Source organism: Chelon labrosus, assembly GCF_963514085.1.
Source record: "Chelon labrosus genome assembly, contig: SCAFFOLD_217, whole genome shotgun sequence".
Classification (NCBI taxonomy): Eukaryota; Metazoa; Chordata; class Actinopteri; order Mugiliformes; family Mugilidae; genus Chelon; species Chelon labrosus.
The window spans coordinates 1-19,058 of NW_028181768.1; the positions used below are offsets into that span (position 1 = coordinate 1).

General features: G+C 42.6%; 2 protein-coding genes across 4 annotated transcripts; both read right to left on the minus strand.

The window, feature by feature from the left end:
* Positions 1-145: 145 nt before the first annotated feature.
* Positions 146-4,847, minus strand: LOC311509710 (nuclear protein MDM1-like). Its single transcript, XM_084575131.1, has 9 exons — positions 4,684-4,847; positions 3,576-3,675; positions 3,375-3,506; positions 2,974-3,159; positions 2,793-2,875; positions 2,572-2,712; positions 1,712-1,873; positions 434-576; positions 146-347 (listed from the first exon to the last, which is right to left on the minus strand). Exons 1-9 carry the CDS (start codon positions 4,699-4,701, stop codon positions 239-241), a joined length of 1,074 nt encoding a protein of 357 aa, XP_084431257.1. The 5' UTR covers positions 4,702-4,847; the 3' UTR covers positions 146-238.
* A 501-nt stretch (positions 4,848-5,348) lies between these two features.
* Positions 5,349-15,598, minus strand: LOC311509712 (ras-related protein Rap-1b-like). 3 transcript variants are annotated; one of them, XM_084575133.1, is made up of 8 exons: positions 15,424-15,598; positions 11,735-11,807; positions 10,586-10,654; positions 10,333-10,389; positions 10,092-10,232; positions 9,648-9,791; positions 9,398-9,490; positions 5,349-8,891 (listed from the first exon to the last, which is right to left on the minus strand). In XM_084575133.1, exons 2-7 carry the CDS (start codon positions 11,789-11,791, stop codon positions 9,404-9,406), a joined length of 555 nt encoding a protein of 184 aa, XP_084431259.1. In that variant the 5' UTR covers positions 11,792-11,807; positions 15,424-15,598; the 3' UTR covers positions 5,349-8,891; positions 9,398-9,403. The 3 variants fall into 3 exon arrangements, with proteins under 3 accessions (XP_084431259.1, XP_084431258.1, XP_084431260.1); XM_084575132.1 differs by having other exon boundaries at positions 11,735-11,804; positions 15,424-15,596; XM_084575134.1 differs by lacking the exon at positions 15,424-15,598 and adding an exon at positions 14,571-15,016 and having other exon boundaries at positions 11,735-11,804.
* Between the last annotated feature and the right edge of the window lie 3,460 nt (positions 15,599-19,058).

The following is a 19,058-nucleotide window of genomic DNA, read 5'->3' on the forward strand; positions in this document are numbered from 1 at the left end:
TGGAGGCCAATATGCTAATCCCCTGACAGATCAGTGAACTAACCACAGACAGCAGCCTGACGCCCAAACGTCCTACAGATCAGTGAACTAACCACAGACAGCAGCCTGACGCCCAAACGTCCTACAGATCAGTGAACTAACCACAGACAGCAGCCTGACGCCCAAACGTCCTACAGACAGTGAACTAATCAGCCTGCTAACACCTTTAGTCGTCAGGTTATTGAAACGTTCCATCTTATCACTGAGCCCAGATCCTGACCTGATGGGCGTGGCCGTCCGTGGCTCCGCCTCCCTCCGGGATCCTGTAGAGGGGAGAACGAAAGCTGGACTGATACTCTGTCAACATCCTGTCAGACACACAGACCGTTCATAAATGAATCCATGAATCCATGAACTCGTCGCGCTCCAACTTAAAGAGAAACAAGAAACTCACCTGAATCCTCCGTTCACCTGAGGCTGAGGAGGACGAGGGGGCGTGGCCACTGGAGATGACTGTGGTCCGGCATCTTCTCTCTGAGGGGCTTCCTGTTTCGGGCGGGGCTTCTTATGTGACTCCGCCCTCCTCCTTCTGCTGGTCTGCAGGTAGAAACAAACTCAGTCAGGACACTTGTTGGGGAGTAAGTCCAGATGTGACGTCACATGACCATTATTCAGTTTGTAGCTCTTCCTAGCTTCCTAGCTAATAGTAGCTCTTCCTAGCTCCCTAGCTAATAGAGAGGCGAAGTCCCGCCCCCCTACTTCCGGGTTATGGGACCTATCTTTCGAAAAAATATGAACGGCAGTCTATGGAGAGATCATAATTATTTTTTGGTCCCGATCGAATTGTGGCATGAATTTCACATATGATGTGTGTGAATTTAAAAGATAATTTTTCACGTCAAGAGATAAATTATTTGACGTAAATAAGCTGAACAACATTAGGTTTTGTATGAGATCGCTTAGTGAACTACATCTCTCGTCTCGAACAATGTACGTCACTAGAGAACTATGGCTGTCTCCTTGTTGAGCTTTACCGTCTTCTTCCAGGACGAAGGCAGAAGCATCAAACGAGGTGAAAATCATTATAAATCGGGTCATGTCGAGAGCTGTAGTTACACCAAGGGAGTTTTGGTCGGTTCTGTACGCGCCAGCATGCGGGTAAGCGGTAAGCGACTTGGACTTGTAGTTCGTTTAATTACGTATTTTCCATAGCGTTTTACTTAACTATCTTGCGACAAACTGTGACATTCTTGACATGTAAAATCATTTTTTATTCTGAAAAACAACATATGTATAATCCAAGGCACAAGTCGATCGGGACCAGAAAATAATTTATCTTTCTCCATAGACTGCCGTTCATATTTTTTCGAAAGATAGGTCCCATAACCCGGAAGTAGAGGGGGCGGGACTTCGGCTCTCTATAGCAGCTCTTCCTAGCTTCTTAGCTAATAGCAGCTCTTCCTAGCTTCCTAGCTAATAGTAGCTCTTCCTAGCTTCCCAGCTAATAGCAGCTCTTCCTAGCAGCTCTTCCTAGCTTCCCAGCTAATAGTAGCTCTTCCTAGCTTCTTAGCTAATAGTAGCTCTTCCTAGCCTCCATGCTAATAGTAGCTCTTCCTAGCTTCTTAGCCTTTAATGTCAGTTTTTGGTCTGTACCTTGAAGAGTCAGGGAATGCCTTATGCTAATGCTAATGCTAATGCTAATGCTAATAAAGATGGCGTGTGCTGTAGATACCATGTGAGTCTGAAACAGCGGGACTCTCTGGTGTTCCAGATGTTTCCGAAGGCGGGGTCCCGGGGGTGGGGCCAGACCCTGGAAGCTCCGCCTGTACTCCGTTTCCATGGCCACCGGATGTTTCTTGAAGGGAGGGACGGACCTGCTGCTGGAGTACAACACCTGCAGGAAGAGGTCAAAGGTCACAGAACTGAATGACAAAGTCTGAACTCAGTTCACAGCAAAACATCTGCTGCCACCTACTGGACACACGGAGGAACTGCAGCCTGCACACATTACTCTTAATGAGATTTATACATTTCTGTATAAAAATGATTCAAATCATCAACAGATGTTTCACACAAGTCCTAAAAATAGACAAAGCGAACCAATTAAAACCCATGAAAGAGAAATATTCTATTTGTTTATTTGTTTATTCAGGAAAAATGAGCCAATATTACATCAATATATCAGTGGTGCATCTGTAGGATTACAAGTTCATTTAGACTTAGAGTCTTTTTAAGACTGGGAGCAGGACACGTCCACAATGAAGCATTAAAGTCTTCAGAATATATTTTATTTATAGTTTAATCATGTTTTTTTATCCAACTTCAATATATTTTATTTTTAAATAAAATAAAAGTTAAATCTAAGTTAAACAGAATCTGTTCAGGGTCAGAGAGAAAATCTGGAAACTAAACACTGCCCCCTGCTGGACACTTAGACACTTTCACACCAGTCTGTTAGTTTACTGTTAATTAGTTTATTGTTGGAGGCATTTAATTAAACGAGCGGAGGTGAGGGAATAAAATAAGGATTTAAAGTGAATTAATAAATGTTCATAAATGAGTTAAACTCATCTGTGTCATTTGTCTTCGTACCTGTTCTGCTGTCAGTAACGGTGAAGCAGCAGCAGTCACCGGCTTCTTCCAGCTGAACTGTCTGTGGTACTCTGACCTCTGACCTCCTGACCTCTGACCTCCAGACGTCAGCCCCGCCCTCCACCGCAGCCCTTGATCAACCTGCGACACGACGGCAGGAGGAGACCCCGTTGACCCCCGATCATTTCCTCTAAGATGTGAGAAGGTTTGAGGACGCTCACCTCGCCGGCCGACGGCCGCCGCTGTCCCTCAGGTGCTGGGCTGGGCTGTGGTTGGCGGTCGGGCTGTGGGGGGCGGGGCTTCGCTGAACAGACAGGTGAACATAATATGAACCAGAGCAGAACGGTTGAACCAGACCTGAACATGTCTGTGAGCATCACGAACATCACGAGGTGTATTTACCACTTTTAACACCAGCTCCTGGTTCTGGTTCTGGTGCTGACCCAGGATCTGGTCTTTCTGGAGGTTCTGGGTCTGCAGCAGGTCGAGGTCCAGCTGGAGTTCTGGGTTCTGGAGGAGATCCAGGCGGTTCTGGTGGTTTCTGGACCAGAGAGGACTCCTTCCTGTGGGCTGAGCGGCTCCTAGACGCTGATAAAGAAGACGACGGTTAAAGAGCTTTTAATTAATAAAACGAGTCACTGATGAAGTTTTAAAGACTAAAGGGGGGCGGGGCTAGTTCTACCTGGAGACGTCATGTGACTAACTACCTCTGACTCTGACATCAGTATAAACTAGAGGTCTGCAGGTGAAACTAGTCCCGTTCAGACTATTCAGACTAGATATCTTTAAATATTGAACCCCACCAGCAGAGGGCGCGTTCCTGTGAGGAGTCTGAGTTTGCTGCACCTCTGGTGGACAGAGCAGAGAGCCGGACCGAGCTGGACCAGCAGAACCGGGCCTCTTCCGTCGCTGCAGACCAGGTTCTCTGCTGACTCCTGAGAGACGAACCCGTCAGAAGGATCGTTCACTAATTAATAAAAACAAACCCCAGGTCTGGTCCTCACCCATGTGATCGGAGCGGAGGCCGGCCAACGGGGCGTAGCGCTGAGGGGACACACTCCGGGACCGGGGGACGCCGTAGCTCTTCTGATATTCACTCTGACACTGGGACAGGAAATAAAACTAATATTAGTCCAGAAAAGATTCAATCTCATGGATGTCTGCTTCGTTCTTCGTTCTCTTGTTTCACATCTTGAATCTAAAGGCTTCGTTCCACTGATCCACTGATTATCTGGTTCTCATGGATCCTGTCAGTGGGTCAGATATATTACTGAACAAGATGAACAAGATGAACATTTGATCCTCAGAGTTTACGTTCAAGTGGAAGGTCTGTAGTGATCAGGACAGTGATCCAAGGAAGAAGAACCAGAGTCAGAGTCCTGGACAAAGACTGATTGGTTCTGGTTCTGATAGAAAGGACACATGCTGACCCCTGACCTCTGACCTCTGACCCCTGACCTCTGACCTCTGACCCAGGCCGGATGGGTCAGGAAGGAGAACCGATTCAATGTGAGCTCTAGCTTCTGGTTTAACACATTCATGAGGACGTCACCTTGGTCCAGGAGGGAAACGTTCTCCAGAGCTGCAGCTCTTCATCAAATAATCTGTTAATTAATTAATGAATTAATTAAGGATCAGACCCAGTGACCCGTTTTTAAATCAGATTCTTGGATGATGTTTTTTTTTCCTTTGAGTTTTTTGTTTAAATAATTTTCTGACACTAATGAATGAGTAAATCATTATTTCACATGAGACATATTTAATAAAAACTGTTTTAAATGTAGAATATTAATCTGTTTAGTGTTTTATTTTAAAAGTACTGAATAAGAAGTTAAAATAAAAGTACAACCTCCTCAGTATGTGTTCTCTGTTACTCCCCACAGTCAGCTGGATTAGCTGATTAGCTGAGTTAGCATCAGATTAAACCACATTAATCCTCACTGCTGCTGCCTCGTCGCTGTAAATCATCACCTGATAAATTCACTACAACTAAACTTGACAATAAATCACCTTCTAAGTGTTCACGGGGGTCGAGGAGGGCGGCTACGACCGTTAGCACCTGCCTCCTTAGCCTCACTGTGGCTAATGCTAACACCTGTTGTTGTTGTTTACCTTGAAGCGGACTGTCATGGCGCCCTTCCCGCTGACCAGACGTAAACTCCTCCTTCTACGGTCATTACAGGACTAGTCGCGTCCGTTAACTAGTCGGTTAACGTCGTGCTACCACCAGACATGCTAACCTGCTGCTAACCTGCTGCTAACCTGCTGCTAACCTGCTGCTAACCTGCTGCTAACCTGCTGCTCCACCTCTCCTCGGATTAAGTTACAGACGCCGACTACAACAAGCTGCCGCCGTTGCCATGGCAGCCCAGCGTCAGCGTCTTGCGCATGCGCGTTCTCGGACGGGACTTTAAATATATATATATATATTTTTTTAATAAATTTATTTTCTAAATTTAACACTTTATCAGGATAATGTCACAATTATATCTAAGAATCAGAAATAATTTTTAAAATTTTATTAATTCAATTTAATAATTAATTTAATTATCTTAAATTAGTATAAAATGACAAAGCTACTAAAAATATATCCTGCAGTATCACATATTCATGTTTACACAGACCTATAAAATCCATTCATCCATTCATCATAATAACTCCTCATCACAGGTTGCTGTTACAAAATTGCACCACTTTTATTCATTTAAGGCTTTTTAGTTTTTACTTTACATTTGGCTTCACCCTCCCTCCCCCTTGTCCCTCCCCCCTTTTCCTCCCGCTGCAGTGGGTTTCTGTTCTAGAAGAAACCAGCTCAGACACATCATCATCATCATCATCATCATCGTCGTCGTCGTCGTCGTCTGAGCTGCTTTCTTTTACATTTCTCTGGTCATTATTCCACACGGAGGAAATGAAGCAGATTCAGTTCAGTTAATGAAAATAAACAAAACAAATCTTTTCTTCTTCTTCTTCTTGTCGGGAATTATTTATTCCAGTTTGCATTCGGCTGCGGTCGCAGTCGTCACTTCACCGTAAAGCATTAAACAAACATGCAACGAGTGGTTTATAACGACGCGTAATGAGGCTTAGAGGTGATCCAAGTGTTTACAGTCACAGATCATAATGTTAACTCAGATCAGCTGACAGCTACATTACACCCAGTTATTTCACATGTTTGCATAAGTTTCTATCTCTGATGTTTAAGGTCTAGTCATGCATCGCTCTGCATCAAATCATTTCTGTGAAGACACCGTCAGTGTCGCTTTCTGTTCAGTTTGCAGAGGGTGTGAAATTAAGACCGAGCTCTTAACACACACCACACCTAGCCTCTTCAGACGACACACACACAACTGAAATCACATCGTCTTCTCTTCTTCTTCTTCTTCAGCAGACTCTGATAAAACCCTCTGAGCTCTGGGCCGTGAATTGAAAGCGATGAAATGACGAGTGCGTCCGCAGCCCGTGTGTGTTGAACGGTGGGAAGGTCTGAGAGCGGCCGGGCGTGATCTTATCACAGGAACTGAGTCAACACCCGATGAAAACCTAAACGCATTCGCTCTAAATAAACACCAGGCTGTTTAAAGTAGCTGTGCAGAGGTCAAAGGACATTTTGAAGCATTTATCAGTCACATTAAATGACGTTTCCTATGGAGCGTCTATTTATTACACGTTTAAATTCACTTTTATGTTCATTAATGAGGTATTTTACATTTAGAAAAGCTTTCCAAGGAGAAGAATGCCTTTATAAATGTACTCATAACATAATAAACACTTAATAACGTCCTTGTATCTCTGTTTATAAGAGGAAGCCTTTTTCTTAGCATGCTAGCGTAGCAGCGGTTGCGTTTCCCGCCACTAGAGGCAGTAATGAGCCTCTTACAGGCTGATCTACCAGAATAAAGCAAATAAATTTAGACTCTATCAGGGTTTTTACTGTGAAGCCACTTTTCTAAATCAGGAACGATCACAGCGACGTAGCATGCTAGCACGGGTAGCGCGATCGCTACGCCGCGGCCGCTAACGGACAGACCTTCCACCTGGAAGCTTTTGCTCGGCATGCAAACTGTGGCAGCACCTCCTGGAGGTCAGACTGAGTACTGACAGGAACATCGACATGCTACATGACTGAACGTACTGGAGGAGAACCAGAATACTGAAGAACCTGCTGAGAACACAACGCCGCGCGCAGCCGTACTCACAGAGGTCACTGGTCCGACGCCCTGCTCCTCTAACCTCACCACACTCACATTTAAAACAGAAGACAGGTATTTCTGCAGCTCCCGCTTCATAGGCCACACCCTCTAACATACAAGGGGCGGGGCTTCTCTATTGAGCCCAACCTCCCCTCGCTGGTTGCAACTTCAGCCGCTCTATCGTTGCACAGAAACACTGACAATTAAGCTTAATTATTTTTTTTGTTTGTTTTAACTGATGAGAATATTGACACCAAATTCATATTCTTGCCCTCCGTACACCATGCTAACAATTTAGCATGTTAGCTCTTGGCTACTAGCACTCAACCCAGAGCTGTTAGCATGTTGTGGACCAACCTCTGGACTGGTTGTGGACAGTCCAACATATTTCCATCAGTTAAAGGATAATTCAGTCTTTTCCACTCAGACGTGTAAATAACATCATTAATATGGTTAATAACCGACTCTTCTGATTGGCCGTCCTGCTCTGTGAATGTAACACAATCCCCGCAGAAACCGTCCTGGTTCACCCACTCACATACGCACAATACACACACTCACAAACACACATTCAGAGTTAAGATACTGGACCAGTGTGAGTCTGCTGTCTAAAGGCAACATGTCCGCCCTGAGCAGCAGACCAAGCGTCAGCTCACCGCGCTGCTATGCTATGCTAACGGGTTGTTTTAATTTGGGAGCATGCCGACGTTAGCATGCCTTTAGATTAACTAAATATGTTCCACAGGTTGTTAGCTGATTAGCTAGCACGCTTCACCCATTACTATCATTTTTTTTATTGAAACTTTTCTCAGTATTAGCTTTAGCGCTCCCAATCCATGTCGTTTTAAAAGTGCTCACAGCTAGCTGACATGCTAATTCACAAACATTCAACCTTTACAGGATGCTAGTCTAGCCAGGTAGCTAACATGCTACTTCCTTTATGAAACAAATCCCCACAAACTGTGTGTTAGCACAGTTAGCATTAGTTGTATTTCCTCAGCTAGTGTGACTAAGAGCTAGCCTACCGCTATCAAACCTTTTTCTGGAGATACACTAATGCTAACACACCACAACAGCAGCGTCGCTCAACATATGTTCAATCTATTTATCTAGCTTTTAAGCTAACAGATAGCTTGTGTGCATTTCTTTCTAAAAGAAAATGCTAACAGACTTAATAAACAGTGTGTTAGCGTAGCCAACATTTCCTCCAAACAATCTTAATGCATTTCATTTTGCTACTTTAAGCTGCTACTCGGCGCTAGCCCTAGCCATCACTAGCGACATACTAAAAATGCTAACAACCAACAAACAGTGTCTTGCTAGCTGGGAGTCAAGCTAACAACAAGAACCAGAGCTATAGATGGAAATTAAACAATGCTAACGAAGCAAATTTGAAGAGCTAGCATTCTTTCTGAAGGTAGCTGGTTAGCTAACTTAAATTAGCTCAACTCTAACAGCGCAGTGAGCTGACCCCGCGACCTGCTGCACCCCTCCCCCTCCCCTCCCCCCAAACAAATAAAAATCAAAAATATTAAATGACGTTTATATCTTTTCACACAGAATTATAATTATAACCACTGTAATAATAATCACTGTATGGATCCACAGGTTTAACCAGAGCCACACACACACACACACAGAGTCGGCCATGTTAGCCGTCACCGGGGCAACCGTGGCGCCAACATGGCCGACGGTCAGACTGCGTGTGGACGGCTCAGGGTTGCTAGGAAACGAGTAAAAAGGAAAAGAAAGCAAAGGAACATTTAAAATCGAAACAAAAGCAAGAAGCCACTCCCCCAGCGCAGAAAACGGCCTAGCACAGAGAGCATGATGGGAACCGTAGTTTGAAACTGGGCGGTTCACCGAAACAGCAGGTTTGTCATCACCAACGCCGCCACTGCAGTCTTTGAGATGTTTTGGTTGAAATGTTTCCAAGGCAACAGTCTCCGTCAGACAGTGTGGCGAGAAAGGGGGTGGGGGATGCAGTCGTCATGGTAACAGAGGTGGCTGGACGCTGATGATGACGTGGTTGTGTTAAAGGGAGGGGGGCGTGGCCAGCTGGAAGATGTCCTGTGATTGGTTGGTTGGTTGGTTGGTTGGTTGGTTGGCGGTCAAGTGAGGAGAAATCTGGAGGCAGAAGAGAAAATAAAAAACGTACGAATGTGTCATGAGCGCATAGTCTGTATATAAATATGGACAACACGTCTCCTCTTCCTCTCATTGGTCAAACTAGACGCTATTTTCCCGGGGAAACGGGCGGCGCCATCTTGTGAGTTTGGAGCCAGAGTCTGATCAGTACGGTCTGAGGGCGGAGCCACGTTGGCATGGCAACTGGTGGTCGCCATTATGTCACATCCTGTTTCTATAGCGTCAAGTAACTAGCTAAAACTAAACGTGGACATTCATCAACATTATATTAGCTACGTAAAGTGATCATCCTTCATCCTTGAATAAATTAATGTGACGTGTATTTTAAAGTTTTAGTTTAACCCAAGTCCCGCCCACTAACATTGAGGGGGTGGAGCTTATGGCCTATACTGCATCCAGACACCAGGGGGAGCTCTACTTGCTTTGGCTTCACCTTAGAGGAGCTGTTCCTCCGTCTACGGTCGTGACGTACGATAAAGACGTACCTGTCATTAGAGAAGCTGACAGCTGGGCTTTTTGCGAGTTTTCCCTGGAGGGGGGCTCTTCCTGTTGATCTGTCGGACGAGGTCGTAGAAGATCTGCACCGACACGAAACAAAATAAGTTGATTAACTAAACAAGAAACATGCTACATGTCTGATATCATATCCAAAATCCATAGCTGGAGGATTAGCATCAGGCTAATCTGGCCCTGCTAGCTGAGGGCCAGGTCCAGGTGTAGACAGTGCTCCTTCACCTCGTTGACGTTAATCTTGCTCTTGGCCGAGGTCTCCAGGAAGGCGCAGGAGTTCCACTGACGGGCGAGGCCGATGCCCGACTCTTTGGCCACGACGCGCTCCACCTCCAGGTCGCATTTATTACCGACCAGGATCATAGGAACCTGCAGCGCCGCAGCAAGAAGACGGTTAGCGTCACCTGGACCCAGTTCACAACCAGAGGCAGACAGGCCGGTACACGGCAACCTCATCATCTATTAATGCTGAGAATTTAACTTAGTTAAGATTAGATATGATGAGAGATGGTTGCCTGGCAACCAAACAGAGCCTAGAAACCAGGCTGAAGTTTTCCTTTAAAGGTAATAAAGGTCGTGTTTGATTTATAACCCTAACAGCTGTTCAAACACGGTTATCAGATGAAGTCTGTTGTGACTGGTGTGGCAGTGGCAGTGGGAGTGTCTTACGTCCTCGGTGTCCTTCACTCTGAGGATCTGCTCTCTGAGGTCCTGGAGGTCGTTGAAGGTCGACTGAGCGGTGATGGAGTAAACCAGAGCGAAGCCCTGACCGTTCTTCATGTACAGGTCCCTCATCGCCGTGAACTGCTCCTGGAGACGGACAGGTGGACGGACAGGTGGTCAGAGAGACAGGGAGGGACTCCTAACATGGTCTAAAGTATGTGGACACGTTAGTAGAGACGGGTCTTACTGTTCCTGCCGTGTCCAGGATCTCCAGCATACACTGCTGTCCATCCACCTCCACTTGCTGAAGACGAGAACAAGACACTTTAAATATGACGTCATCATGAGACAACGTTGACATTTTATAAACTAAATAACTAGTCGACTATAAGTAGAGAGTGTTACAGGATCATGATTTAATAGTTTTATGGATAAATCTTATAATGAGGTCTGAGATTAAACAAAAGATGAGATTAGATAAACTGCATCTGATCCTCTACCTTCCTGTAGGAGTCCTCTATCGTGGGGTCGTATTTCTCCACAAAGATTCCCTGAACGAACTGGACCGTCTGCAGAGAGACAGAGGGACAGACAGAGGGACAGACAGAGGGACAGACAGACAGAGGGAAGTAGGCCACTAGTGTTAATGGAGCTCTGTTCTGTTGGAAGTCATCAGAATGGAATTAATGCGACGCACTGACTCGTCTCCATTATATCATCTGGACTAAAGCTCCATTCATCCATTCATCCTCTGGGTTTGTGTGTCACAGCTGAACGACTGGACTCATTCTCTGAGTTCAGAGACAATCAGACACAGTTCACATGGAGACGAAGGAGTCGGTTTAAAGGAAATAAAATTGATGAAACTTATTTCACTCAAAGAAACAAGAAAAATATTTATATTTAATAATTTCACCCAAAAAAATAAACTTTTAACTTGTAGGAAGTTATTCAGCAAAGATTTTATTTATAGCGCCCCCTCATGGTTGAGATGAGTATTACTGAGTTTATGGTTTCATATATTTTATTTGGTACTTCTATCACTTTATATAAAAAATATAATTATACTATTATTATTATTACATTAAATTAAATAATAATAAAAAATCCTGTATAAATTAATAAATAAAAGGAATGACAAAGAAAAAAGCTAAAAATGCAAAAACACATTTGTATAAATTATTAATAATAATAAAAATAATGCAGTTATTTTTGTTAATTCATTACTTCAGAAGTGTTTGATAATTTATTATTAATTTTTATTATTAATTATATATATATATATAAAGCATTTCCTCATCTTTCCTGATGAATTGAAATCAATTAAACTATTAGTTAAAAGTAATAAATAATTAGTTTAAACAATGGATATTTTTTTATTATTATTTTAACACTTCATAAACTATTTAATCACGTCTCGTTGTTGAAAAAAAAAACATGTTTAATTTTTTTATTATTATTTCCATTATTTTTTATTAAATCTTATTCTTTAAATGTTTTATTTCTGGTATTTTCCTCATTATTCTCCATCAGCTGATCCAGACGTCTGTCAGTCACTTCTGTCTGATATCTAACAATAACTGTAAAGTATAATTTAACCGTTCAGACGTATAAACCCTGAATCATTCTCAGGTAAAGCTGGAACTCACCAGAGCCGACTTGCCGACGCCTCCTGATCCTAAAACTACCAGCTTGTATTCACGCATCCTGACTGTCTGTCTGCTGGGCGAGAGAGAGAGAGAGAGAGAGAGAGAGACAGAGAGGGGTCACCAGGTCATATCTGAACCAGCCAATCACAGAGCAGCATCACAACAAGCCCCGCCCCCTCCCTCAAAGCACCTGGAGCTGCTGTTAAAAACCATCAATTAGGAACAGAATGAAGACTTCCTGCCTGCCACTGGGAGCTGGTAATTACCCAGCATGCATCTGGGCGAGTTAAAGACAACACACGGGTCAGGTGATCACACAGCTGGCGGTGATGTCAGGAGTCCTTCCTGGTTACTGTTGCTACGTGACCCTGAGTGTGTGTGTGTGTGTGCATACCACTCATGCCTGACTGCAGTCGCTGTCACGGCAACAAGAAGCAACATGATGGAGGCAACACGTTTACACAACTACAGGAGGCAACACGTTTACACAACTACAGGACGGAGGACGTTTAATTGATCCAGAATTTATTTATTTATCTGGTGAATGAGAAACGAAACGACGACGAAGAAGAAGAAGAAGAAATGTTTGTTTTGGTGTTTTCTTGTTGTAAAACTCAGACTGAGGGTTTACTGAGGTTACCATGGTGATGAGATAAGAGAGAGAGTGTGTGTGTGTGTGTCTTTTATTTCTAACTGAGCTCTATTTTTTCTATTCCTTCCACTAAAACTGTCTTTGCTGAGAACAACATCACAACTTATGTTCCTCTTCGCTAAATTAGGTTTTATTTTTTGTTAGTGTTTCATGAAACTAACAAATTTACGAAGACCAGCGACACGTTGACGTGACTTGTTGAAGTCGCAGAAGAAGAAGTTGGTGGTTGAACTAAAGACGCGACAACACAAAAATAAACCTGCGTCCAGATGAGCCTCCACGTCTGAATACTGAATAAATTCATTATGTTCCTCTTCAGTTCATCGTTAATTAGCATTTAAGGTGTTTAACTGTAAAATACCAAGAACAACAACACGTCAGCTGTTAGCGCTAATTTAGGTTCTTGTTAGCTTGCTAGCTGTTAGCCTCGGCGCCTGCTAGTCTCCAACAGTAGACGTGTTCTTACACTTAAACGACAAACATGTGGCAACAACACACAAGCTCCATCTGAAACAACAGTAACGTTAGCCTAAAACAAGCTAACGTTAGCCTAAAACAAGCTAACGTTTGCCTAAAACAAGCTAACGTTAGCCTAAAACAAGCTAACACTAGCCTAAAACATGCTAACGTTAGCCTATGTCGTCTCCAGACTATTTATTATATCTTATTATATTTTATTAACTTATTGGTTTAATTAACGCTTCATAACGATGCGATGCTGACTGTGCATCGGACAGGAGGGCGTCGATAAATCCCACTGCCAGCGAAGGCATCGGCTCAGATGGATTTCAGAGCCTGAAGGTCTGAGCTCGTCTCTCGTCTCTCGGCGTCTCAACAAGTCAGAACGAGTTGGACAAACCGCAGGAAGTCCACGAGTGAGGAGGTGAGGCCGGGGAAGGGAACGCTGAACGTCAAACGTCCTCGGGACAGAATCTGTGCCTCGACATGAAATCTGGATTCTACCGCCTGAACAAACAAAGACGGTCTGTCACGTTGACGACTGATCATATTTAGAGATTTGTCTCTTCTGGACGTAAAGAAGAGTCTTTGACGTCTCAGTGAACAGAGAAGACGATCGAGCTTTAGCTTCAGCTGGAATCAGACTCTTTTAGTTTGATCAAACAACAACGTCAAACGTCGTTGGTTCAGTCGTTTAAAGGAAAAAGCTTCTGATGTGAATAAATCAGCTGACACTCGTCATCATCACTGAGGAGCTTCAGTCTCTCTAACAGACGACTATCGGTGCAAATTTTTCCAATAATTTACATGAAAGAAGCAGAAATAAATCAGTTTATGTCTATTTGTGTCTGTGTGGTGAAGTAAACACCAACGTAAACCAACAAAAACCAAAGAATAACTATAAAACACCAACAGTAAACTCACGGATCGACCAAGTTTAACGCTGGAGAGTCTTGGTACCAGTTTATCCTTGAACTGTTCAACGACTCAGGAAGTTTCACCAACTAAACACGAAGAAGATCTTCTAAAAAACACTGGATAACTTTACTAATTCTGTATTTTCAGAATTACAAACTGTAATTGAGAAAATACTGAGCAGATTGATCCTTAACTTAAACAATTATCAGAGAAAGTCTGATTAAAATCCATGAGCTAATTAATCAGGCAGCATTTACATGAACAGATAATCAGTTTAGTCATTTTTACGCAAATACAAATGATGATTTTATACTTTTCTTTGATGTATAACAGATTAATAACGTCTACGGACGTGTCTGTTTTAAAATAGACAAAATATCTTGAGAGGATAGGAACAGCCAATAAACTAATGATAGAAAACAGAATAAAAAGTCATTTTGTTTGGGATTATACCAACATCTTTTTACTTAAATTAACAGTTATTCTAAACTTTATAGTTTTAGAAACAGACGCATAAAAGAAAAACGCTCTCAGATAAAGGAAGTAAAATAACTTTCTTTCTAATGTCCTGTGCCTGTTAGTGTTTATTTACATCAGAAACTGTTCATTTCTTGCATCTTAAACTGCAGACTGAATTAATCAGTGACTAATACATCAGAAATACTTTTAATTTTCTACGCAGCTCTCTGTCGTTGTCCCTGTGGATCACTAGTCCTGACAAATTCCAGTAAATCTCAGTTAAACCCATCAGATGTTCTCAGATAACAGAATTTTTTAAAGGAAGTTCTATAGAATGAAATACCGTACGTGAGCAGCAGGTCTTCTTCCCGTCCTCTCTCTTATCGTTTGTTTACATCTACAGCTGTGATTTTCTGTCCTAACCTGCAGAAATACTTTAAATATTCCAGATGCCTTTAAACGCCACGCTCTGAACCTACATTTTATTTTTCTGTCTCCTATCTCCTGCTGCTCTCTGAGTCCCCTTTTGTCCTGCGGCCCGTGAACGCAGCGTGGTGTTAACGTGCAGGAGTAAAGTTGTGTGAGGAGAAAGATGGACTGACTGAACTAGGTGGGGCTTGTCAATACTGACACTACAGCACACACACAGGCAGGCAGACAGACAGGCGGGCGGGCAGACACACTCCGGGACACACAGACAGTTTCCTCCGCATCTGTCATAACTTACTTCCTCTATTTCTCTTTTTTTTTTCTCCTCCAGCAGAGCAGCGGGCGCTCCTTAGAGGCGCAGCCGCCTCAGAGCGCTTCCTACCCGGCTAGCTGTGCCAGGAGGCCCCGCTGCCTTGGAGGTCCTGAGAGTAAACTACGAGCCGCGGCTCATTTAAGGCTCTAGCCCGGGTAGGGGCCCTCAGAGGGACCCCCGGAGGATACAAACATCTAATTTAAGGTGATTTATCAGTAACGGAGCTCATGTCTGTCTGCCGCTCCGTCCGCCCTCCCGTCCGTCTGTCCGCTGGTCGGTCGCTTCCGCAAACCGAGCCCGGCCCCGCTCGGCCCGTCTCTCTCCCCCCCACCTCCCGCCCGCCTGTCACGACCTGTCCCGGGTTAACCTACAGCTACATGACGGTGGGAGCGAAGCGGAGAAAAAGGAGAAGAAAATGGGGAAAAAGGAGAGAAAGGAGAGAAAGGAAGCGGTACTCACAGTCATCCACCCGTCCGCTCCGCTGCGCTCTCTCTCTCTCTCTCTCTCTCTCTCTCCTTCTGTCCCAGTCTCAGTGAACGTCGCTCGACCAGAGCCGCTCCCTCCTGCTGTCGCCGCTCGCTGACGTCAAGCTGGAAGCGGCAAACAGCGCCGCTTCCTGTCTGTCTTTTCAAAATAAAACAATCCAAATAGACTCGGAATGCAAAACCTCAAGATTAGTTTATTAATTAATATAATGATTAAAAGTGTATTTTAATGAAGACTTAAGTGAAGTTAGTATTCAAAAGATCAAGAACAAAGAGTCAAGTTTAGCATTAAGAAACTTATTTTTTTCTAGAATATAAAAGTCACAAAAAATACTGACATGAAAATACGATGAATTAAAAAAACAAAATGCATTACTATAAAATAAGGTACCAAATTTAGCTTAGTGTATCCTCCACCAAAATTCACATTTAAACATTTGTCTAACTTGGTTTGCATTATTTTACTAAAACAGTTTTTTTAAGTTTGGCAGAATGAGAAATACTTTTATTTCGAAGGCAACTCATACTCACATCCGGTTTACTCCAACTTCGTCACAACACTTTTCTTAACGTGACGTTTCAGCCTCGCTCTCAGCTGCTTCCCGCTTCCTGCAGATCAGAATCACTTTTTAATGTTTTTCTATTTTACCGAAATAAAAGTGACAGTAAAAAAAAACCAACACTAAAATATGTATATCTATAAGCATATAATAAGGATTAGTTGTTTACATGTGGAAAAATAGCATAAAATAAAATAAATACACAAATATGAACACAAAACCATTCAAAATTGTTTTGTTAGTCGGAATTTGACTACTAATACTAATACATTATTTAGTGTTCAAAATTAACATTGTTATTCCCTGGGATTGACATGAGAAAAATCTTATAATTTGACTAACACTTAAAAAACAAACACAGAAGGCCGACAAACTGTCAGATATTCACATCAGACAAGCTGGTGACAGAAGATTTGATAATGGTGTGCCACAGGGCTCTGTTTTAGGTCCTTTACCATTTATGTCAAATCTACAAAGCACAATGACGCTACTAATCAAAATAATTATTACAAATTATTCTATCATCAACATATCTCACATTTTATTGTTCTTCAGTTATTATTTTCTAAAGTATAAAAAGTCAAAGTACGCTATAAAAGGTTACAACTATCTACTATTTATGGAAGATGTCCAGATTTCTACGTTTTTCTCTAATCACTCATTAAACTCCAAATATTTTGTCTGATATAACAAAAGAAACCAAGAAAACTATCAGATATTCACATTTGACAAGCTGGTCCAAGAGTAGCTTTGGCAGTGGAGTGCCTCAGGGCTCTATTGTCGGGCCACGACACCTTTTGTTACAGATAAATAGCGTCATTCTTTCCGTGTTCCCTTTTCTTCCAGATTTTCCGTTGGATTAAGGTCACGGCTTCGTGATGGACACTCCTATACCTCGACTGTCTTGTCCTGAAGCCATTTTACCACACATTTGTAAATATTCTTTACGTCATTGTCCATTTGGAAGGCTTCCAAGCTTTAACGTCCTGGCTGATTGGTATGTTATTCTTCGTCTTGCAAGTCATTATGACCACAAATTCTCAGCTTTTGTTTCATCACACCAAGATCATTGTCTCTCATGTTGACTTTTGATAATAAACATAGTTTAACCATTATTTCGTAACAGGTTTTGGACCAGGACGAAATCCAGTCACTCTTGAGTCTTTTTTCAATTAATCATTTTGAACTCAGCAGTTTCCAGGATGTTTATTTTTATACTTAACCAGAAGTTTCAGCATTTCAAACACGGGGGGGGAAGTGTGTGTCAGTGAAAGGGAAGCTGGTTGGGTGGAGGGCGACTCTATTCTTGGTGACTCCTTCCTGTTTAGGTGTGGCTTCCCAACACTGCATCTTAAACTGTAGTAAACACTGTGTGTGTGTGTGTTATCTATTGCTCATGTTGTGGGGACATAAACCTGTTTCTTTGGTCACGTTATGGCTCCTTGGTAGATAAGACGTCTTCTTAAGTTTTATCATTAAAGCTGTATTTTTTTTTTAACCACTACACACAGAAGTAAACAGTAGTATAGAGATATATTATTAAATTATTTAACAGTTCTAGCCGGCCAGAAGGTTCCATACACTCAGCTGATTGTGCCTTTAAATAGCTTTGAAAAGCTACAGAAAATCATGTTGACAGCGAGACGAATAACAGCATCTCCACTGTGAAGCACGGCGGCGGCAGCATCATGTTGTGAAGTGATTTGTTTCAGGAGGGTCTTGTGTACTTCAGAAAATAAATGAGGAAGTTACATTATGTGGATTTAATGAAGAAACATCTCAAGACATCAGCCAGGGGGCGGCTGTGGTAAAGTGGGTTGTCCACAAACCAGAGGGTTAGCGGTTCAATCCCACACATTTGGCCACATGCCAAAGTGTCCTTGAGCAAGACACTGAACCCCCAGTGCTTGTGTGAGCGAATGGGTAGATGTGTCTGTGACTGTTAAGCGCTTTGAGTACCAATACGTAGAAAAGTGCTGTATAGCAAGCAATTTACCATTTACCAGGAAGTTAAAGATTTACAGGATACTTCCAAAGTTGTGGCAGATTGGTAAAAAAAAAAAAAAAAAAAAAACTGAGTTTGAGCAAGGAAGACTACAAACATGACTCCTGAAAGTCCTGCAACTTATTATTTAAAGGCTACCCGAAACGTTTGACAAAACTTAAACAACTTAAAGGCTTCCAGTTTCACGTTCTTAAAGTAGAGATCCCTACTGAGCTAAGACTGTGAATGTTTACTTGGATTAAATCAAGGAAAAAAAAAACATGTTTAAACGCATGTAGACCCTGCATCACATCCTGGTTAAGATAATCTGACTCTGGTAAATCTCTCTTTGCATCTCAGAGGTTGAAATGTGGTGTAGAGATATGTTTTATGTTGTTTACCAAACTAGAAGAGTTATGTTGAAACAGAACTAGTGGGAGTACGGTGGAGGAACCATAGTAACTACTGCAACAAAGGTTCTTTCACTTACGTCTGTATGAGTCAGAAAGAATGAACAAGATTCTGGGACGAGTCTAAAAAAAACGAAAAGAAAAAAATAAGAAACTTCGGAGGAAAAGTTCTGTTAAAAAAAATAATAATGGGAAGAAGATAAAGACAAAATAAATATGTTTTTTTCTTAAATAATGATCCTAATTGATCTAAGATAAGGACTGTTTACTGGGATTCTGTTCTTTTAGCTTCAAAGTAATTTAAGGAGTGGAGTCTGTTTCCTGACAACAGTTGCTATTCCTGAGTTTCTTCCATTTCTAGTCGTCTGACAGATTTGTCGTCATACTCCTGATGCCATCTTACTTTTCTCCAACTCGTTTTCCACCACTGAGCTCTCAGACACCCAGTCCTCCTCTAAACGCGGCGGCGGTGGCGGCGGCTCATCAGAGCAGCATAAATTACTGAACTTCAAAGAGGAGAATAAATGATCAGCATGTCAATGATCAGCCCGGCCAATGTACGCCACACACTCCAACACAACTTCCATCCATTCAGGCGTTGCTAGGACACCAGATGAATGAGCGTCATTCGGTTTGTTTGCTCGCTAACGAGCCG